The following is a 23,809-nucleotide window of genomic DNA, read 5'->3' on the forward strand; positions in this document are numbered from 1 at the left end:
TACATCCGGTATTATTTAGCATCAGTCAAATGTTTGTCTTAGTATATAGTATATATTTTACCTTTCTATGCATATAAAACTTAAGAAATGTATGTATTTCAATAATTAAACCACTGTGTTGCTTAGTAATAGTGGCTTTCATTGGGGCAGGGCCTTTCACATGCTCCATTATTCTCACTTTATCCTTTAAAATTGTTTTGTTCGTTGTTTGACTGTAGCCTAATGCTTTTCCAATGACCGGTGGCGGTTCACCTCTTTCCGATCACTTTATTATTTCCACTTTATTTTCATTTGTGATCGTTCTCCGTCAACGGAACAGAAACACTACAGATTCAGCAGCAGTCGCGGGCGGTGGGTCCTGATCTCCGCTGGGTCCTAAAGTCCACTGCACTGAGACATGTTAAATAAGGGACTTGAGCATCTGCGTTTTTTGGCATCCGCGAGGGGTCCCGGAACCAATCCCCCGCGGATAAGGAGGGCTGACTGTATTCCATTCTCTTGATTACAGGTTAGTGTTTCTTGCCTGCTTTTATATTTAAACTTGTCCATCTGTATATCTACCCACTCCAATAAAGTTAATTGTCTTGAAACATGTACTCTCCACAGGAGTTGCTCCCAAAATGTTATATTATTAATTTTGAACTCTGCACTAGTTTGCCTTACAATAACCAAAATTTCATTTGGAAAGCAGCCCACTTCTTGAGCTATTAAAACATTGCTTCAAATGATTATTGCAGCCTTAATTTTTCTGAAACAGTTCACTTTGTTCCATTTAGTTAGACCTTCACAAATCAACTGATTTTTTTAAAAAAATCAGGAAGTTTAAAGTGCAGACAATTAACATTCTGGCTAGGACAACATGGCAAATGATGGAATTGAACAATCACACTTTAAATATTGAGAAAGTAACAGATGGAAATTGAGTTAAATCAGGACAGAAAAAAATGGTACTTTGCAAAGCAATTTAACGTTTAAATTCTGGCAAGGGTGTTCCCTTTCTGGAGTGGAGATCATGAATGATATTTCCAGCATATAAATCAGCTTTGGTTGTAAATCACTTACAAGTGCAAGTACGTTTTTAATTAGCAGCTCTAAATTTGTGATCAAATAACATCAATTCAAAAATATAATGAATCTTACATTGAGGTACTAATTTAATAAGCTTTAAAATGGAATAAAATAATTAGTCTATATACTTGTGGAGATTACAAATGCTGGATAAATTAATATGCATATTAAACACTTCCAGCAAAATTTAGTCTAATATTAATAGTTACATTGGTATTGCATTTCACTATGTCGTCAGTCAATGCTAGCACTTCAACACTGCGTTGAAAATGGATGGATAGTTGTCTTTCTCACATGCCCAGAGATACAAATGCCTGTCCTGAAGCTGTCTCTCAAATACAAGCAGAAGTGCTTATTATGTAAAACTGCAGCAAAAACAACATACAGTATAACATGAAATAGGGTACACACTCAATGCAGATTTTGACTTGTTTGGGGGTTGAGTTCAGAAAATTTTTGGAAATAAGGAACATTCAAATCTGACTGTATTGCTAAAATAAACTTAAATTGTTCACTAATCTTCCTTGGAGAAGGATACATGCTACTAACATGGCCAATATAATTGCTTAGTACCAAAATGATTTAGCTTACTGTATTAAACTACGACTAGTGTTTCAAGATCATGCAGTCTCCCATAGTAGTTAGGTAGAGACTTCGGAAGGGAATTTGATAACTCAAGGCCTTTATAGGGGCAGAAATGATGAAACAAATGGATGAAACCAAATTTTGAGTGTGTTTACCTGTTGCATTAAAGGATTAGAGATTTGAAAGATTAGTATTGTATGTTGCTTAACCCAACATGTCTGTGAATAAGATTTGCGGATAGGTCAAAGAGGTAGAATTTTAAATGGTCTAGTTTACTAGTGCAGAAAACCAGCTACATCTATGTTTAACAGTAAGTAGCATCTTTAAGCAGTACTTGAAGTGAGCGTAAGACAGAATTGGAGATCGCTGATCGTGTGTATCAGTTGTCAGAAGCTCATCTTGTGTTTAAGCACAACAAAACTGAAGCCTTGTGGTTGGAGAGGGGTTCAAAGTTCGTGATTAATGATCATAATGGATTTGGTGCCTGACCAAATGTTCACTATCTGCCTCTGCTGCAGGACACTGTACTGCCCCTGACGAGCATGATCCATGGAGAGAAACTTGAATGTGGAATATGCTACGTATCTCAGGAGTCAACTCATATGCATGACAGGCATCAGTGATGCACCAAAACCAGCATCAATCTTGCAATCTATAGTGCACCAGTGATCCATAACTTGTAGAAGGTATCTCAAAGGCATTAAGGTAACACCAATATTGCCTTCATAAAATTCTTCAAAGCTACAGCTGCATCCTTTCTCAGGCAAACACCACAGCAATGCTCAGGCATGACCAACTTTGATTGACTGCATTTTTTGCATGACTGAACCAAGAACTCCAGCATGCAGCATACGATTCAAGCATACTCAGAAATCACTTTTAAAAAAATATTCAGAGGACGGGGGCTTCACAAGCTGAGCCAGCATTTAATTGCCCATTCCTAGTTGCCCTTGAAGGTGATGGTACACTTTCTTGAACTGTTGCAGTTCCTAAGGTGTGCTTTTAGAGAGTGTTTCAGGATTTTCACCTGGCAGTGATGAAGGATGGTGTGACTTGGAAGGCAACTTGGAGGTGGTGCTGCTCCCATGTACTTGTTGCCCTCGTCCTTCTAGCAGGTAGAGGTTGTGGATTTTGATGTTATCTAAGGAGTCTTGCTGAATTTCTACAGTACAACCTGTAGAAGATACACACTGCTACTACTACATGTTGCTGGTGGAGTTAGCAAACGAGTGTGGATGGGGTGCCTCTGAAGTAGGCTACAATGTTCAGTGTGATCTTGAGCCTCTTCGGGCCAGGAGAGATTATTTCATCACACTCCTAACTTGAGCCTCATTGACGGTGGACATGTTTTGGAGAATGAGGTGGTGAGTTACTTGTCACAGACTTCTTAGCTTCTGACCTGCTCTTGTAGCCACATAGTGTATGCAGTTACTCCAGTTGAGTTTCTAGTTAATAGTAACCTAATTAAGCAGGCAAGTCAGTGATAGTAATTCCACTGAATGTCAGGGGGTGATAACTGGATTTTCTCTTGTTGGATATAGTCATGCCTGGCACTTGTGTGTTGCAAAAGTTACTTGCAATGCATTAGCTCAGGCCTGGGTGTTGAGGTCTTGTTACATTCAAAACAGACTGTTTCACTATTTGAGTTGCAAATGTTGCTGAACATTATGCAAACATCGCTACCTCAAAACCTTCTTGATGATAGGCAGTAATCCCTAATCCACAATTACACAAAGTGGCAGGAACGCATCTGAGAATGTACCAAGGATTTGGGAGTCTACAGGATGATATGAAGGCCAAAAGGCCAATTACTAAAGTCAAAAGAGCTTGAGAAGCACCATCAATACTCCCAGCAACCCTGTATATTCCCTTATGTACAGGTTGCTGATTCCCTTCAATGTCTACAAATGTTCTGAATAAACCATCCTTAAAAGAATGCTACTGGAGCAAAACAGATTTAAAGTTTCATTCATGGAGCTAATATTCTAATCCTCTAACAGGTAACATTCTCCAAGTCACTAATTTGCATTGCAGTAATTTTTTATTAGGCTATGTAAATTAATTACTGAAATTAAAATTTAACAATACATAAGAATAAAAGGTTGTGTGGATTATGAAATATGCTTAACAATCTAATCATCATCTGAATCAGAATCATTGTTCTTTCCTCTAATTGTCCTTTTCTCCATCTTTGTGATGTTTCCACATTTTTTTTGCATTTGGAAAGGTGGGTCCATCAAATTTCCGCTAAGAAGAAAACAGTCAGACTTTAGTTGATTTTAATGTGTTCTTTTAAAGTTCAATGACAAATTCTGCTTGGAGGTTATATTATACACTATTAGAAAGTAATGCCTGCGTTTGGTGGAAAAGACTTTTCATCTCAAACTGCTGAGATCTCTTCACAATTCCACTCACCTACACCAATATCTCACGCTGTGAATGCACTGCTCCTCTCTCCTTACTAATCCCAAACTTACCAAATTTGCGATAGACAGTGCTGTTGCAGTCTGACAACCAGATCACAGCTGTCAGATACCTCCTCTTACTTATCCCTGAATCAGGACCCTGTTGAGAAGCATCAGACCACCGTCTCCCGCACTGGCACTGACTTCGTTACCTTGAGAGACCTCCCTTCCACAGACTCCAGCCTCAGTTTCCCTACCTCGCACTGCACATTTCTATTTCCTACCCAAGTTCTACAAACCTAACTGCACCAGTAAGCACACTGCTCCTGCCCCACCAAACTTACCTCCTTGTATAGCGACTTCATTTCTTCATTTTGTCCTGTCTTAGCTCAGTCCGTTCCTATTTACATCCATGACACTTTGCATGCTCTCCTGTACTTCAACAACTTTCAGTTCCCTACAGCTGTTTGCCTCATTTTCACCAGACATCCAGTCCCTGAACACTTCTATCCTCCAGCAGGAAGGCCTCAACAATCTCTGCTTTTCTATTATTATTATTATTATTATTACATTTCCCCTCACCACCACCATCTTCCTTCATTTGGCAGACCTGGTACTTGCCCTGAACCACTTCTCCCACTTTCTCCAGATGAAAGGTGTAGCTTCCACACCCGCATGGGTCCCAATTCTGTCTTTTCATTGGCTACATAGAACAATCCATGTTAGAAACCTAAACTGGTAATGCTCCCTAACTCTTTGCTACACTGATGGCTGCATTGATGCTGCTTCCGGCACCCATGCAGAGCCTGTCAATCTCACCAGCTTCTACTCCACCTTCAAATTTACCTGTGCCGTGTTTGACAACCCTCTCCCCTTTCTTGATCTGTCTCTACCTTCTTTTATAAAAACCTACTGACTCTCAGTTACGTTGACCACACCTCTTCCCACACTGTCACTTGCAAGGATGCTATTCCCTTGTCACAGTTCTTCTGTCTCTGCATATCTGTTCTCTTGATGAGGATTTCCATGCTAGGACATGTCCTTCTTCACCCCCCCCCCCTCAGAAAACGGGGTTTCCCCTCCAACTATCAAAACAGCCCTCACACACATCTTCTCCATTTACCGCCCACCCGCCCTCTCCCCATCCCCACAATGCCCGTTCTCTCACCTACCATTGCACGAACCTTTGCATCAAACCCATCATTATCCGCAACATCCGTCATCTCCAATGAGATGCCAACACCAGGCACATCTTCCCCTCCCCCCTAGGATCACTCTCTTCTTGTCCACTCATTCCTCTCCAATGATCCCGTGTAAGTACTCATCCCTACAATTGTGCTTTTATACCTGCAGCTACACCACCTCCTTCACCACAATGCAGAGTCTTAAATAGTCTTTCCAGGTGAGGTAGAACTTCACGTGCAAATCCATCGAAGTCAATTTTTTGTATCCTGTTCTCCCAGTGCAGCCAGCTACATTTGTGAGACCTGATGCAGATTGGCCAGGATTTCCCAGTGGTCAATCATTTCAATCCCACTTCCTGATCCCATACTGCCACTTTGAGCCCAAACACATATTTCACCTTGGTTGTCTTCTTCCCTTTATTCCATGGTCTAGTGTACTCTCCCATCCTATTCCTTCTTCACCTTTTATCATTTGCATCATTCACCTATTACCTCCCAGTTTCTAACATTGTTCCTTCCCACCTCACATCCCATCTTCCCCCTCGCACCTGGGTTCACTTGCCATCTGCCAGCTCATGCTCCTTGCTCTCTCCCACCCCTGAAATTTGGCCCTGCTTATTTCTTTACAGTGCTCATCAAGGATCTCAGCCTGACATATCAACTGTTCATTTCCCTCCATAGATGCTGCCTGACCTGCTGAGTTCCTCCAGCACTGTGTGGTGCTCAACATTTAAAATAAGTTGGGTAGCCATAGGCAAGTGGCAAAGGAGTCTGGAGTGTAAAATTACTGCAGATTTTGGTGAGAAAATAGCAGGTCAATAATAGGATATCCAGTCATTTGTTGGAGTATTTGTTTGTACAATCTGCCAATTATTGAATTGACTTTATTTCTTACATCCTTCATATACATGGAGTAAGTGCAATCATACTCTATCATAATTTATTATAAATTAGAACAGTCAATGTAATATAGAGTACACTCAAGTCAGTTTGAGTTCATCATTCTGATGGCCTGGTGGAAGAAGCTGTCTCTGAAGCCTGCTGGTCCTGGCTTTTATGGTGCGGTACCACTTCCGGATGGTAGCAGCTGTAATAAATTGTGGTTGGGATGGCTTGGGTCCCCAATGATCCTACGGGCCCTTTTTACACACTTATCCTTGTAAATGTCCTGAATCATGGGAAGTTCACAACTACAGATATGCCGGGCTGTCCACACCACTCTCTGCAGAGTACTGCAATTGAGGGAAGTACAGTTCCCATTCCAGGCAGTGATTCAGCCAGTCAGGATGCTCTCAATTGTGCTCCTGTAGAAAGCTCTTGGGATTTGGGGGCCCACACCAAACTTCCTCAACCGTCTGAGGTGAAAGAGGCACTGTTGTGCCTTTTTCACAGCAGAGCTGGTGTGTACAGACCAAGTGAGGTCCTCAGTGATGTGGATGCTGAGGAACTTTGGCTTAAGGATAGTGCTTTCATATGTCAAATGTGCTATAAGCACAGCATTTAAATGGGAGGGCAATGTAAAATTTAAATCATAGCTTCAGTTCTCTTTGCAAACTTACATAAACATCCCATCAACAACACACACAAAATGCTGGTAAAACACAGCAGGCTAGGCAGCATCTATAGGGAGAAGCGCTGTCGACATTTCAGGCCAAGACCCTTCGTCAGGACATCCTGACATCCTATGGCAGTTTTTGAAAAAGGTCAAGGGATTTTCCTTGTGTCTGACCTAACATTTATCCCTCAGACTGCAACATTAACTAGATTACCCAGTAATCATCTTGTTGATGTTTCTGAGACCCATACATGTGAAAAATGACTATAGTATTTTCTAACCTTTTACAACAGTGGCCCAGTTTCAGAATAATGTATTTGGTGTAAAGGGGATGGGTTCTGACAAAACAGAATTCTATCAAGCTTCTTCCCCCAAGCAGCATTTTTAAGAAGATTATACATTAGAATCAGCTTAAAGTTGTGAATGTTAAAAAATGTCAAGAATATTTTCTTTGAAAACCATACATTCAAGATAAAAAAACATAATTCTAGAAATGAAATGTACCAATATATCCACATGATAAAATAAGCCTACCTGTAGTTAATGATGGCAGAACATCCCAATCTCCATTCCAAAGTTTCTGTAGTGAAATTATCTGTGCAACCAAGGTCATCAAACCCAACAATGTAATCATTTGCTTTCCCATCTTTCACCAAGACCATTGTTGGAATTATTTTGATTCGTAATTTCTCAGAAAGGAAAGGAGCTTTTTCTGCATTTAATTTGATGAACTTGGTTTCAATATGTTTTTTAGCCAGAATAGTCAAATGCTTGTCTACTATCTTGCATCTGTACATGAAAGAATAAATTAACTTTATATAGTTTCAACATGCATTGTTGGTCTTTTTAAAATACAGAAATATTCAGTATGAGCAGAGAAATAAAACAAATGATGATGAGTCAATGAAAAATCATGATTCAATGGATTTTGTCCACCTATTACACCCAGTAAAAGACATCAAAATAATAGGTATTACTTGCTTAAATGTATTGTCCCAAAATGACTGATGCTAAAGCACTTGTTCAAAGAAAATTAATAGATAATTTGAACAAAAGAGCTTGGGTGAAGATGTCATTTGGTGCATGCATCTCTCCAGGAGACCAGCTTCATAGTGCTTTAATCCCTAAAGCACCAAGTTATAAAGGATCCACAAATATTTGATGGGAGGATGTAGTGTTAAAGGCACCCAGCTTTTCTTTTAACCTGACTCATGTTACTCTGGTACTACATTAGTTGATCATACAGCTTGAGTTTTCTTTTACAACCTCCTGCTGCAGAGACTATTCAGTTCATTCATCAGAACAGCTAGTGTACCAAGCAGACATTGCACTTTGTACAGGGAGAATTTAAACTACAGTTGAAGGCTGTGGATTTTTGTAAGTTTTATCTGGACTGGCAGCTGGAACCATGTCATGAGTTAGAAAATCAACAATGCAACAAAGATTAACACTAACAGTTTTTCGGCATTGTGCACTAATTTTGATTGGTGCTGAATCAGCAGATCATTAAATGGTTGATAGAAAGAGTATTCACTCTATATATTTTAGAGATAATAAATTTGCATTGTATTTTAATTTGGGATTCATTTATGATTAAAGAAAATAGAAGTAATGCAACATAAATTTAGAATTATTTTCTTACCCCCCCTCCACCCCAAGTTAAAAAAGACAATACATTCTTTTGTTCAAAATATAATTTCTTATCCAAAATCCAACTTCTCACCTAAATGTCGTATCTCTATAAAAGTGGCAAACCACATTTTTACTCTCCTTAACCTCTTGAAAAAAATCTTTTTCACTGGGAATCTCCCTGTATTCACCATGGCCCTTTGATAGCCATTCCTGCAGACAAATGGAAAACAACATGTGAAAATGTTTATGTTCCTTTTTATCAAAATAAGAAAGCATATCTCCATTAAATCAAATCGTAGGTTGTTAAGCTCTCATGATGGGCAGTGTGCATTATTAAGGACTCCCATCACCCAGGACATACCCTCTTCTCATTGTTACCGTCAGGAAGGTACAGAAGCCTGAAGGCACACACTTAGTGATTCACACTTAGCTTCTTCCCCTCTGTCAACTGATTTCTAAATGGACACTGAACCCATAAACCTTATCTCACTTTCTGTTTTTGCACTACTAATCTTAATGTTAACTATTTAATACACTTATATACCTACTGTAATTCATTTACCTTTTTTTCTTTATTGATCATGCTACCGCATGATCTGGATGCTACTTATGTACCGCATTTTTCAAGTACCGCATACTACTTTTTACTGCTACCGCAGTACAGAATTAACAAATTTCACAGCATATAACAGTGATATTAAACTGGATTCTGATCCACTTGAAAAAAAATTGTACTTTAACAAATCAATGTAAAAACAATTGTACTTTACCTTCAAGAATAAAATTTTAGTATCATTGCTGTAGAAGTAGTAGAGGCCAGTTCAGTTGTGTCATTTAAGGTAAAATTGGATAGGTATATGGATAGGAAAGGAGTGGAGGGTTATGGGCTGAGTGCGGGTAGGTGGGACTAGGTGAGATTAAGAGTTCGGCACGGACTAGGAGGGCCGGAATGGCCTGTTTCCGTGCTGTGATTGTTATATGGTTATATGGTTATATGTTATATGCTGCACCATACAGTATAAACATACAAAATCTAAGCACTTGAATTAAAATTCCAACTATCAATAAAATTCATGCACTTTCTGTTAGCACTAATTACTGTATAGTTTGCACTAGCAGTTCTAGTCAGTACAAAATTGATCAAAATCTGTTTTCAAGTTTTCACCTGTTTCTGATGTTGTGCTTTCTTCAGTGATTCAAGTCTTCTTTCTCGGAGTTTCTCCAGTTCATCTCCATCCATCGTTTCATATTTTTCAATCTCGGTATCTAAATGTTGTTCAACAATTTCTGTTGTTTGCAGCATTTGCTGTTCAATTACTTTACTGAGCACAGCCATCGAGGGATTACTTGCCATCTTTGCCAATTTTCACAGAACTCAGAAGAAAAATAGGCTTTTCGAAATAAATATACATAGCATTAATATAATACTGTTGAATTTATTGTCTAGTAAAAACACAAAATAATCTATTTCCACATTATACAGAAAACAATTAGTTGGAATTTTAAAAGCTGACTAAATATGTTTTGCACACAAATCTGCACTAACTTTATATCCCTTCATACCAGAAAAATCTTTCTTGACTATACGCAGTGACCTAGCCTCCACATCCAGCTTGGGTATACAATTCCTCCCCTCTCGCTCGCCCCCCCCCCCCCCCCAAATCACGCTGCCCGTGAAGAATCGGTATGGAAAGTGTCATTTTCTGCACAAATACAGCGAACATGGAAGGGTGTACAAGCAAGATGACAGGAGATGTGGTAAACGGAGCCATTAACAACGATGATGAAATTTCGCACTCCAGACGGTATCTAAGTGGATTGAATGTGACTAAGTCCATCCAGATTCCCACAGCAACACTTTTTATTTAGAAGTCAAAGGAGAAACTATTTCATGTGAAAGTAGATTCAACTACACAGAACAGCGGAGTGGCTGAGAGGGGAACTGGTTTGACTTTTGTTCAAGGAAAAATCACAATCTCATCAGGCTCTTCGACTGGCAGAGGGCGTGGTTCTGTACAAAACTTAAACATTTACAGCCAAAATGGCATTATTAGTCTATTTCATGAGCTTCTCCCGTCTTTTACCTTAAAGTAAAAGGCCAGCATCCTAAAGAACTGTTGGGTAATTTCCTATAATAGTTCATGACATGCTAATGTATACAAACCAAATTCCTTACAATGTGTCAATCAGATTTTAGCACCATTTTGAATGTTTTCTCTATTCACTCAATCTAAAAAGATAATTTAACATGCCATTCACACTTTTTCCAATAACTGTGTTTTATATAATTTGACGAATTATCCGAATCATTCTCAAGACGCGAAATTGTAAAGTTCTCGCGTCAATTCCTACCATTTGACTATCTGCCCATCAGTCCCACTCTGTCTCTCACCCCTACATAACGGTGTTAACAGAGTTAAAATGGACCTGTGTAGGTTTCCCCCAGATGATCCGCTTTCTTATCATATCCCACAGATGTGGAGATTGAAAGGTTAATTGGCCACAGTAAATTATCCCAAGTAGTGTTGTAAAATCTAAGGGAGTTGATAAAAATGCAAGAAGAATAGCGGGGAGATGTATTGCTTCATTCCAGTCGGCTGAAATGGGCTCTTTTGTGTCGTGCGGACATGTGTAAAAAATAGGCGGGGTTGCAATTGTGAACTGAAAAACCTCAGGCCCAATCTCCCTCCATTCGGTCTAGGTGCAGCTCTCGCCTCCCACATGTTCTGTTTAAGACCATATCAGATCAGTAAAAAAGAACTTGACAAGAAACAGAAGACTCCAGCATCACTCCCGACACATAAATACGCAGACTCAGCGCCCCTACTTACGCAGCTTTAGTCCCTTCGCACAACCGTCCGCTTCCGCTTCTCGCTGCGTCGCTGCCGGGGTTATGTGTCACGGGGTTTGCTTCCCTGGCAACGGCTGTCCAATTGCAGCAAAGGGAAGGAAGCGCAACGCCGCCCGCGCTGCAGACGGACAGTGACCCAGCTCCGTCTCTTTGTTTGTGCCGCTGTACATTTAGTCACATTATTCAGCTTCCCAGCTGAATTATAGCCAAAATCACCAAGTCTCTCTTTAATGTTAATCACCGTTTTAACTGCAAAAATCGGGCCACCATTTGACATGCTGCCCTCAAATGGCATACTCTAATACAGTGAAATTGCCAGTAGTATTTTTATTTTACATGCCATGCCTGTGAACAAATTTATATCATTCTTGAATCACGCAGCATAGAACTAGCCCATGGTATCGGTGCCGGGCATAAAGTACCTCTGCATGCTAATCAGACTTTCAGGCAATATCAAACACAAACAAGAGAAAACCTGCAGATGCTGGAAATTCAAGCAACACACACAAAATGCTGGGGGAACGCAGCAGGCCAGGCGGCATCTATGGAAAAATCTACAGTCAACGCTTTGGGCCGAGACCCTTCAGCAGGACTCAGTAGAGATGCTGAAGGGTCTAGGCTCAAAACGTCCACTGTTCTCTTTTCTCTTTGCCTGGCCCCCTTAGTTCCTCCAGCGTTTTGTGTTACAGGCAAAATGTAGCCTTCCAAGTCACAGTGTTTCAAATGCCTATTCGCAATATTTCTTAAATGCTGTGAGAACATTTATCTCCACCACACCTTCAGGCAAAATCTGGAAGTCGCAAGAGTAGTGGGAAACGAGAAGATACGGAAAAGTTTTTAAAGAAGCAACAAAGAACCACTAATCAAGCAATATGGGAAGGTAGATTATGAAAGTGAATTATCACAAAAATCAGACATTAAAAGTTGATATAGTTATATAATGCAGAAAAGAGTGGCTGAAGTGAACATAGGTCCCTTGGAAGATGAACTGGGGGAATTAATATTGGATATTGTAGAAATAGCTGAGGTCTTGTAAGACAGTTTGCATCAGTCTTCATGGTGGAGGACACACCTTGTTGTGGTAGTTAAGTGTTATTCCTATGCCACTGTGTTAGCCACTCCCACATGGGAAAAGTTCACATACAAGCAGAGTTATCTATAACATTCAGTGAAATATCCTGCATACTGGCCTCCTGGTGTGCTCTGCACTATCCCTCAAGAACAAATACAACATGGTGTCAGGTGGTTGATCATCAGTGCATTGGTGCTACAGACCCACTGTGATCCCCAAAAAGAAAGAAATTACAGTAAGACTGTTCTTGTTTGTATAAATCTATGGAAAAAATCCAGAGTCTTATCAACCTAAGCTGTCTATGCTAGTTTGCTAACTGTAGGTACCATGAAGGTTGGGCCAGGATTGCCAGGCAACGCCTTCAAGTGGATACATTGCAATAATCTGTGGGCCACTAGTCTGGGGAAGTGCACAGAGACACACACATAGCAGAAAAGTCAGAGGAATCAGTCAAACTCTCAGAGGAAGGATTTTTTGCAGTTCAAATAAATAAAATAATAAACAAACAAGCAAACAGGAAAATAGCGCAAATACCTGCAGTCTCTACCATCTATTTGCCTAATAAAGTTCTCCCCTCCCCCTGAGATATATGATTTGTCCAAACCAGGAAACTTTGCGGGATAGCTCGGATGGTTTGAGAGTTTTTGGGTTGCAAGCAATCTCACCCTGGCATCAGAAGAACATCAAGTCAGCACACTGATATATTGCATGGGTGACAAAGCCGATGATATCATGGGTGGATCAGGACTGACAGATGTTCAGAAGAGGGAGTACAAAACAGCGCACGGCAAATTCAAAGAAAATTTCACAGGAAACTGAAATGTGATATATGAGGGCAAAGTTCAACTCCAGAAAACAGGAGCCAGATGAAAGTGTGAATGACTTCATCACAGCCCTGTCAGACAACTGTACACATGGAAATCTGAGAGGTGAGCTCATTAGAGACAGGACTGGCGTTAGGCTACTAGACATCAAATTTCCAGAGAGACTTCAGTTGCTGGCAAATCTCACACTAGAGAATGCTATTACTATAGGCAGACAGAGTGAGAACGTTTGTCAGCAACAGGCAGAACTCAGGCACGATAACGATGCTGAGGTAAAGCTAGAAGCTGTACAAAGAGAAGGGTACAAACAAGTGCAGTCAGAAAGATTGCAGTAAGAGGGGACAGTAGAGCTCAGCTCAAACAAAACAGACAAGCAAACAAAGAGCAGGAAAAATGTCCAACTGCAGGAGATGCAGCAAGTCTCCATTCCATGTCAAACTACTCTGTCCAGCAAAAGAAGTGAAATGCCACCAATGAAATAGAGTTGGCCATTATGGAAACGTCACTCAAAAACAGCTCTTCAGGAAGTCAAAGAAAACCATAATTCAGACAGAGAGAGAACTTTCCTTGGGCCTTTAGACTCAAGTAGAAAAGGCTGGTGTACTATGGTTCAGTTGCAAAATGAAGCAGTGGCATTCAGAATTGTCACTGGGGTAGACATCACAGCCATCCTCGGATGTCTATTCAGAAAACTGGTGCGAGAAACAGGCATTGCGCTCAACCCAAAGAAAGTGCTCACGGGCCAGGGAAACATAAGCTCAGTGTGAAAAGAATGTTTACTACTCCACCCGTAAAAATGAGAAACAGTTAAAAGAAGATGTCAATGTTGTTCAGAATATTTTATGACCACTACTGGGATGACATGCCATTGAGAAGCTGAACCTCTTTGCAAGATTGGATTTGCTAAACAATGTTCAGTGGTAGAAGAAGTACCTGGAGTTGTTCACAGGCCTGGGGGTTACTGAAAGAAGAGTAACCTATCCAGCTGAGGCCATTCTCTCTGACCACAGTGAGGAGTCTACCCATCCCATTAATGAACAAAGTCAAAGCTGAACTTGAGAGAATGGAGGTGCTTGACATCTAGCATGGACAACTGACTGGGTAAATGGGCATTGTTCCTGACCCCTACCGAGATGGCACAGTGAGGATCTGTGTTGAATAACAACAGTTAGTAATGCAGTGAAGTGGGAGAAGTTTATTCTGCCCTCTGTTCAGCACCCATTTGGGTATACTTGGTGGAGCAAAGTTCTTCACCAAACTAGATGCACACTCATGGATCCGTTTACCTCCTGAGTCACAGAAGCTCACTAACTTTATCATACCATATAGATGCTATGCCCTCAAGAGAATCCCTGAACTCTTTCAGATCAGGATGAACCAGATTTTGGAGGACTGGAAGGAGTAGTCTGCCATATGGACAATATATTGAACTTCAGAGGCTCAGAGAACTTCAGAGGAACATGACAAAAGAGTAGAAGCTGCCTTAGAAAAACTGAAACAAACTAGAATCACCCTGAATAAAAAGAAATGCAAATTTGCAAAGTTGGAGTTAAAGTTCTTAGGCCACCAACTGCCCTCAGAGGGAACGCAACCAAATTCAGATAAACTGGCAGGAGTTTGGAACATGGAACAATCTATGAACGTATCAGAGATGTGCAGTTTCTCTGGCATGCTAAACAGCTGCGAAAGTTCATTCCAGATTTGGCAGAGAAAGGAAAACCAATATGAGACCTGTTTCAGAAAACGTTTGGACCTGAGACACACCACAGGAGAAGTAATTCTCATCACTAAAAGCAGAGCTTATCTCTCTGCCAACATTGGCATTCTGTGATTTGAACAAATTAACCAAGGTCTCAGCAGACGCCTCTCCCTTTGGCCTAGGGGGAGTACTTGTGTAAAACCGGTGGTGTATGGAAACAGGTAGCACGTACTTCAAGAGTACTGAGTCCTAAATAACAGTTGTCCCCAAATCAAATAGGAGACGCTGGCTCTCGTGTGGGTTTTGGAACACCTCAACTGTTGCTTGATACAGAGATTGCAGACTGTTCCACGAAAAGTAAGGTTAGTGACTTTAGCTTTCCACATGTTGACTGGGATTCCCATACTTTAAAAGGACTAGATGGCATAGAGTTTGTCAAATGTGCTCACGAAGGTTCGTTAGTCAGTACATAGAAATCCTAATGAGAGAATGTGCCATGCTTGATGTCCTATTAAGGATTGAGACAGTGCAGGTGACAGAAATTTGTGTAGGAACACTTTGCGTCTAATGATCATAATGCCATGAGTTTCACGGTAATTATGGAAAAGACAGGCTTGGTCCTCAGGCTGAGATTCTAAATTGGTGAAAGGCCAATTTTGATGGAATCAGAAAGGAGCTGGCAAGTGTCAATTGAGACAAGCTGTTTCTTGGAAAGTGGGAGGCCTTCAAAAACAAAATTTTGAGAGTCCAAAGGTTGTATGTACCTGTCAAAATATAAGGCAAAGACAACAGGCTTAGGAAACCTTTCTTTTTTGGGAGATGTTAAAATTATGAAGAAAAAAAGGAGGTGCATAGTGTCATGGTTTCTCATGCCCCACAAACGATCAGGAGACGCAGAAGATTCTTCAAGAAGTATTAAACTTTAATTTGCAAATCAAAGCTCAGACAGTCATTGAGCTAGTCGCTGATTGCCCACCGATCCTTGTACATAACATTTTTTATAGCAATCTCCTGGTTTAGTTGCATTAGCATATCCAATCGGTTTATAGTTGCGTATCACAAGTACATCCACCACTATTGTTTCTACCCATTGACTTAATCATGTTCTAAACTACATCGCTTAGCTACCTCTCATTAACACACCATTGTCTTCTACATTCTTAAGATTTCATTCTCCTACTAAATTGGATACATGCATAGCAAATAGCAAGTTCAAAGCTGACTACATAGTTTTGGTTACACAGCAAACTAAATTGGATACATGCATAGCAAATAGCAAACTCAAAGCTGACTACATAATCTACATCTCTTAGCCACCTCTCATTAACACACCATTGTCTTCTACATTCTTAAGATTTCATTCTCCTACTAAATTGGATACATGCATAGCAAATAGCAAGTTCAAAGCTGACTACATAGTTTTGGTTACACAGCAAACTAAATTGGATACAGGCATAGCAAATAGCAAACTCAAAGCTGACTACATAATCTACATCTCTTAGCTACCTCTCATTAACACACCATTGTCTTCTACATTCTTAAGATTTCATTCTCCTACTAAATTGGATACATGCATAGCAAATAGCAAGTTCAACACTGACTACATAGTTTCGGTTACACAGCAAACAATGCAACTTTTATACTCCAATAATAGCAGGTATAGGCAGGTAGGAACAAATCAGGTACTTGAGGAGTATAAGAAATGCACACAAACACTTAAGAAAGAAACCAGGAGGGCTAAAAGATGGTATGAGGTTGTTCTAGCAGACAAGGTCAAAGAGAATACTAAGGGTATCTACAGATATGTTTGGAGCAAAAGGATTCCGTGGGACAAAATTGGTCCTCTGAGCGATCAGAATGGTAAGCTATATGTGGAGCCAAAAGAGATGGGGGAGATCCTGAATGGATTTTCTTTGCATCTGTATTTACTCAGGAGATGGACACAGAGTCTATAGAAGTGAGGCAATGGACCCTATACAGATTACAGAGGAGGTTTACTGTCTTTAGGCAAATCAGGGTGGACAAATCCCCAGGACCTGACGAAGTGTTTCCTCTGAACCTGTGGGAAGTAAGAGCAGAAATTGCAGGGGCCTTAGCAGAGCTTTTTAAATCATCCTTAGTGACAGGTGAGGTACAGGAGGATGGGAGGATAGCTAATCTTGTTCTGCTGTTTAGGAAAAACTCTAAGAATAAACCAGGAAATTTTAGGCTGGTGAAACTGACATCAGTAGTGGGAAAGTTATTGGAAGGCTAAAAGACTGGATATATGAGTATTTGGATAGACAGGGATTGATCAGGGATAGTCAGCAGCCTTTGTGAGTGGTAGGTCATGTCCAACCAATCTTATAGAGATTTTCAACGATGTTACCAGGAAAGTTGATGAAGGCAAGACAGTGGATATTTTCTACATGGACTTCAGCAAGGCCTTTGATATACCACCAAACAAAACAACATTCCTTTGGATTAACGTGCACAGCACAGTGCATGTAACTCACATACACAAAGTAATATTACCACAAATAAATTAATAAATAATAAGGTAGGTTAAAAAGTAAACAGTATAACGCAACTAGTGAAACTCATGCACGAGGAAATCTGGGTGGTGGCAGCGAGTTCAGTTGTCTTACGCCCTGGGGGAAGAAGCTCTTCTTGTCCATCCTAACAGTTCTTGTCCTAAAGCTACGGTACATCCAACTTGATCTTGCTCCTGAACCAGCATGGATAACTTCACTCAACTTAACACTGAACTGTTTCCACAACCCATGGACTCACTTTCATATTCTCAGTATTGCTTATTTACTTATTATATTTTAAAAAATATTTGTACTGTTGTCTTTTGCACATTGTTTGTTTTGCCAGTACTTGTGTGTAGTTTTTCATTGATTCTATTGCATTTCTTTGTTCTACTATGAATGCCTGCAAGAAAATTAATCTCAAGTCAGTATATGGTGGCATATACATACTTAGATAATAAATTTATTTTGAACTTTGACCACCAGACCTCAGGGACACATACTTAGGCTGGTGCTCTTTTCTCTCACAAACATGACTGTGTAGCTAAGCATAACTCAAGCACCATCTATAAGTTCAGATGACATCACTGTTGTTGGTAAAATTTCAGGTAGCAATGAGAAGTTGTACAAGAATGTGAAAGGCTGATTGAGCGGTGTTGCAACAACAACTCTGTATTCAATGTCAGAAAAACCAAGAAATTGACTGTAGACTTCAGGAAGAGGAATTCGGGAGAACGCACATCACTCTTTATTGATTGATCAGCGGTGGAAAGGGTGAGCATTTTAAGATCCTGGTTGTCAACATCTCTGAAGATATGTCTTGGCCCAACACATTGAAACAATCATGAAGAAGGCATGCCAACAGCTCTCCTTCATTAGGAGTTTGAAGAGATTGGGTATTTCATCAAAGCAGTTTTCTGTAGAGGTATAGTGGAGAGCATTCCGACGGGTTGCACATAGCCTTATATGGAGGTTCCAATGAAAAGGATTGCAACAGGCTGCAAAGTATTATAAACTCAGCCAGCTTCATCAGGAGCACAAACCTCTCACCATTGAGGGCATGTTCAAAAAGCAATGCCTCAATAAGGTGGCATCCAACACCATCTGGGATATTTCCTTTTCTCATTACTACAGTCAGAGAGGAGTTACTAACTATGAACACACACACTCAACAATTCAGGAATAGTTTCTCCTCCATGATCATCAGGTGTCTGAATGGTCCATGAAAACTACCTCATTATTCCTTTATTTTTTACGTTTTCCCACTGCCATCAGGTTCATGAACCAACCCGTAAAATCTGAACAGAACCTTGAACTATACACATTTTTCTTTAGTCTTAATCTTGGGTAAGTGTTATGTTTACTTTGCAAAAGTGTAAGTTATATATAACTTATGTTAAATTAATTAATGTTGTCCTCATCTTGCTGCCTCAAAAGCAAATTTTCAGAGAATTTATATCCTTTGTAAATTTGTGTCTAACAATGAATTTAAATTAACAGCTAATACTTTGTTTTTAACGTTTTGATAGGATAAATAATCTCCAAACTAAAATGAAATTTAAGCAGTAAGTCTTAATGATAATTCTTGACTCGAGAAGTTCAGTTAGCTATAATGGTTGGGAAACTTAAGACAACACTTGCTTATTACCGAGAGAAAAAAAATTAAAAACAAACATAAGTGTCAAAAGACTTCAGGTGGTGAACTCTGTAGTAAAAAAAAGTGCTGGAAGAACACAGATGGTCAAGCAGTATCTGTGAAGACAAAACAATAGTGGACGTTTCGATCGAGGCCTTACAACACAAGATTGTTTTTGTTCTTGAAAATAAATATATGTTTCCTACCTCACAGTTTGACTATATTATTTTGTATTAGCATTAAATATAAAAATAAAAACAATATCCCAGTCTGTGCAATATCGTAACCTAACCTCAATTTCGCCTTATTCACAACGCTCACTTCTTTCTACTTCCGCTCGGATTGTTGACCCTTGAACCTACAGGTGGTTTGCTAAACAAACCAATCAGAACTCGGAGTCGGCTGTGCGTCACCGAGTGCCGCGCACGCGCAGACCCCCGCACCTTACCATATGTCTGAAAGAGATTTTAAGAAAGTGACAGAGGAAAACTGCGAAGAAGATGGGAAAGAAACAGAAAAACAAGAGCGAGGACAAGTGAGTGTTGAGGCGCCATCAGCCTTATTGATTCGTAGTGGAAAAGGCAGTCTGTCTGAGGAACGTAGGCATGGGAAGAAAGCTGACCGCCTAGGCCACTGCCTGGGTGCTCGGTACTCGAGAATGGACGAGTCCCTGTTCTTCACACCGAAGTGACGCAGGCGCTGCAGGCAGGCAGGCTGGCTGACTGGTATCTTTCTGATTCTGTGGGAATGCCAGAGTTAGAGGCCCATTTCTCACCCCTTTCCCTCTCACCATCTTAATAGCCCTGACGATTTTTTGATGGATACTTAGTTTCCATTGACGACATCAATGCAGTGCATTGATAATTCTAGAAGTGGGCGTAATATAGTTGTTTTACTCCTCTTCCACCCCTGCCAAGGATCATAAATCGTACTATTAAATATTGCCTTTGTGTTTTCTTTGATACCAACGTTTGAGGTGAAAATTCCAGTAAACTAGCAGTCACAGAATTGAGTTCAGTAAGTAATTCCCTTATTAATTTTATCAGCCATGATTTGTAAATTCTAATCTGAACCTAAACTTTTAGTTACTGAAAGTTATTTAGTTACTTAATAAGGGAAGATTGTAACTGATTGCACTGATTTTTTTTCTGAGGTGCTAGCAAGGAGTGCTTTTGTCAAGGTATTGGACAAAATTCTTTGAGAAATTTAAAAGATATGAAGAAAAGTTTCAAAAGAAAATGACAAGTTGGATTTAAAAATGCTTATTGGCATAAAACAAAGAACTGTCAGATTAATCAGGAATTTTTGTAACTGGAAAATAGAGTTTCATAGGGCTCATTGCTGCACCCTGCCCCTGTTTTTTTAAGTTCTTATTTTGTTGAGATACAATGCAGAATAGGCCCTTCTGGCCCTTTGAGCCATACTGTCCAGCAATCCCTCGGTTTTAATGTAAGTCGAACCATGGCACAGTTTGCAAAATCAAATTAACCTGTCAACCAGTACGTCTTCGGACTGTGCAAAGAAACCTGGAAGAAACTCCTGCAGACGCAGGGATAACATACAAACTCCTTACAGGCAGAGTTGCTTTCCAACACAGGTCCCCTGTACTGTAAAGCCTTGTGTTTACCACTATGCTGCCGTGCGCCCCAAATTTCTTGATTTCCATTTATCCAAAAAGCTATTAATATGCTTTGAATATACTCAGCCTCCCCAGAGAGAACTCCAAAGGTTTGCAACCCTCTGGGTAAATATGTAAATATGTGCTTTTTGCAATTATATCTTTTTAAATTTGGAGATGCAGTGTGGTAACAGATCTTTCTGGCCCAATGACCCTATGGCAGCCAATTACACCCATATGATCTATTAATCTGTGCGTCTTTGGAATGTGGGAGGAAACTGGAGCACCAGGAGGAAAGCCACGCAGCCATGGGGAGAACGTAAAAGCTCCTTACAGACAGTGAGGGGAATTGAACCCAGGTCACTGGCACTGTACTGTATAATGTTTTTTATAATTAAGATGCTTGCTGTTGATCCAACAGTGGCACTGTCGAAAGAAGTTCTGTGACGTAGGAATATACCACTTGTTGGCTAGGTATAAAAGTGGCAAATGCAATTCAGCATTCAGATTTTTAAGGTAATATGGGGGGGGGGGGGAACGACAAATCAAGAGAATGTATAATGAAAACACGAGGAAATCTGCAGATGCTGGAAATTCAAGCAACACACACAAAATGCTGGTGGAACACAGCAGGCCAGGTAGCATCTATAGGAAGAAGCACTGTCGACATTTTGGGCCGAGACCCTTCCTCAGGATGGAGGTTCTCGGCCCGAAACATCGACAGTGCTTCTTCCTATAGATGCTGCCTGGCCTGCTGTGTTCCAGCAGCATTTTGAATGTATGATGAACGTTGGGATAACAAGAACAGAGAGAGCTTGCAGCGTATGTTCTCTAGTCTCTGAAAGTAACAGGATAGGTAGAGAATAAAAAGGCATGCAACATACTTACATTTATTGGACCAGACATGAAGTAGAGGAATAGAGGCAGGTCATGCAGAGGTGTATATATGAATGGTAATCATCTGAAACTTTGCCTGACATAGTGGGAAGGTAGAAACACAACATATTTAAAGTTTCTGGGCAAGCAGTTGTGGTTGAGAGCAGGGAAGGGTGGATAAACATAAGTTGCTGTGCTTTTAGTTGACATGGGAATGAATGACTTCCCCTTGTACACTATTTTTAAAATATGATTTATGGGACAGAAATATCGGTATTGTTTCAATCCTGAGCGTTGTTGAGTATTTTGTATTAAATTGCTATAAGATCTTTTGCAGTTCAACTGCCTCTATGGATAGAAATTTGTCATACATTTTGGCCTGTATGCAACAATAAACTCAGTAACACGGTTCACTAATCTGCCATCTGAAATGATCTATCAGGTACTCTATCAACCCTGAAAGGTTCTTTACCCAACCTTGGAGCATCTGGCCAGCAAAAATGCATACATCAGGATACCCTTTATTGATAACGGCTTGGCATTCAATACTATGATCCCCTCATAACTAATCAATGAGCTTCAAGGTCTTGGCCTCAGTATCTTCTTGTCCAATTGGAGCCTCTATTTCTTCACTTGCAGATCCCAGTCAGTTTGGATTGGCAACAACATCTCCTCCACAATCTCCATCAGCACAAGTGCACCTCAATGCTGTGTGCGTAGCCCCCTGCTGTGCTCACTTTCCACCCAAGACTATGTAGCTAAGCAGAGCTCCAATGCCATATTCAAGTTTGCTGAGGACACCACTTTTGTAGGCTGAATCAGAGGTGGCGATGAATCAGCATATAGGAGGGAGATTGAAAACCAGACTGAATGGTGCCTTAACAACAACCTCCTACTCAATGTCATTAGAACCAAAGAGGTCCATGAGCCAGTCCTTAGAGGTGGAGAGGGTCAACAACTTTAAATTCCTCGGTGTTATTTCAGAGGGCCTGTCCTGGGCCCAGCATGTAAGTGCAATTATGAAGAAAGTACTGCAGCGCCTATACTTCCTTAGGAGTTTGTGAAAATTCAGCACAACATCTAAAACTTTGACAAACTTTCATGGATGCGTAGTGGAGAGTGTTCTGACTGGCTGCATCACAGCCTGATATGGGAACACCATTGCCCTTGAACAGAAAATCTTACAAAATGTAGTGGATATTGCCCAGTCCCTCATGGATAAAGCCCTCCTACTATTGAGCACATTTACATGGAGTGTTGTTGAAGGAAAGCAGCATCCATAATCAGGGACCCCAGATCATCCTCTCTTCTTGCTGCTGTCATCAGGAAGAAAGTATAGAGCTTTAGGGCTCATTCCACTAGGTTCAGGAACAGTTATTACCCCTCAGCACACACAGAAGGCTGGAGAAACTCAGCAGGCCAAACAGCATCTATGGAAAAAAAAGATGCTGCCTGGCATGCTCAGTTCTTTCACTGTTTTGTGTGAATTGCTCGAATCTCCAACATCTGCAGATTTTCTCTTGTTAGTTATTACCCGTCAACCATCAGGCTCTTGAACCAAAGGGGTAACTTTACTCAACTTCAGTTGCTCCATCACTGAAATGTTCCAACAACTTGTGGATTCACTTTCAAGGGCTCTTCATCTCATGTCCTCGATACCTATTGCTTGCTTGCTTATTTATTTATTTATTTATTTATTTATTTATTACTTCATCGTTTTCGTATTTGCACACTTTGTTGTCTTTTGCACACTGGTGAACACTCAGTTTGAGCAGTCTTTCATTTATTCTATTATGGTTATTCTATTGTGAATTAATTTAGTATACCCACAAGGAAATGGATCTTAGGGTTGTATATGCTGACAAGTGTGTACTTTGGTAATAAATTTATTTTGAACTTTGAGCTCAGTTTATGTCCCACAAATTAATAAAAGAAATGATAAGGTGAAGAAGGACATTTAAGAAGGAGATTAGAAAGGAAAATAGATTGCATGAGATATTTATGTTTATAAATATATAACATATAGACATTAAGAAAGAGGATATGCTAGAGCTTTTAAAAAACATTAAGTAAGATAAGTTGCTGGGTCTGGACGAGATATACCCCAGGCTACTGTGGGAAGTGAGGGAGGAGATGGTTGAGCCTTTGGCAATGATCTTTGTATCATCAATAGGGATTGGAGAAGTACCAGAGGATTGGAGGGTTGCAAATGTCCTTCCCTTGTTCAAGAAAGGGAGTAGATATAACCCAGGAAATTGTAGCCTAGTGATACTTCAATGGTGGGCAAGCTG

At 40.3% G+C, this 23,809-nt stretch overlaps 2 protein-coding genes across 3 annotated transcripts in view; one reads left to right on the plus strand and one right to left on the minus strand.

The window, feature by feature from the left end:
- Positions 1-3,675: 3,675 nt before the first annotated feature.
- txndc9 (thioredoxin domain containing 9) lies at positions 3,676-19,388 on the minus strand. 2 transcript variants are annotated; one of them, XM_073043476.1, is made up of 5 exons: positions 19,317-19,388; positions 9,595-9,820; positions 8,521-8,639; positions 7,332-7,586; positions 3,676-3,900 (listed from the first exon to the last, which is right to left on the minus strand). In XM_073043476.1, the coding sequence occupies exons 2-5, from the start codon at positions 9,781-9,783 to the stop codon at positions 3,786-3,788; spliced, it is 678 nt and encodes a 225-aa protein (XP_072899577.1). In that variant the 5' UTR covers positions 9,784-9,820; positions 19,317-19,388; the 3' UTR covers positions 3,676-3,785. The 2 variants fall into 2 exon arrangements, with proteins under 2 accessions (XP_072899577.1, XP_072899576.1); XM_073043475.1 differs by lacking the exon at positions 19,317-19,388 and adding an exon at positions 11,261-11,395.
- A 33-nt stretch (positions 19,389-19,421) lies between these two features.
- The window catches only part of eif5b (eukaryotic translation initiation factor 5B), a 63,450-nt gene continuing 59,062 nt past the window's right edge, over positions 19,422-23,809 (plus strand). Inside the window, exon 1 of the mRNA XM_073043478.1 lies at positions 19,422-19,559. Within this exon, the coding sequence (XP_072899579.1) occupies positions 19,525-19,559 (35 nt within the window). The 5' untranslated portion in view covers positions 19,422-19,524. The remainder of the gene's footprint in view (positions 19,560-23,809) is intronic.

The sequence above is a fragment of the Hemitrygon akajei genome, chromosome 4 (genome assembly GCF_048418815.1).
Source record: "Hemitrygon akajei chromosome 4, sHemAka1.3, whole genome shotgun sequence".
Lineage (NCBI taxonomy): Eukaryota > Metazoa > Chordata > Chondrichthyes > Myliobatiformes > Dasyatidae > Hemitrygon > Hemitrygon akajei.

What these genes read in the sequence shown, in the direction of transcription:
- txndc9 (XM_073043476.1), bottom strand. Translation starts at nt 9,783, where the DNA reads ATGGCAAGTAATCCCTCGATGGCTGTGCTCAGTAAAGTAATTGAACAG. An exon ending in AAGCACAACATCAGAAACAG is followed by an intron (nt 8,640 to 9,594) that starts GTGAAAACTTGA and finishes ATTTGTCTGCAG; the next exon opens with GAATGGCTATCAAAGGGCCA. An exon ending in TATAGAGATACGACATTTAG is followed by an intron (nt 7,587 to 8,520) that starts GTGAGAAGTTGG and finishes TTTCATGTACAG; the next exon opens with ATGCAAGATAGTAGACAAGC.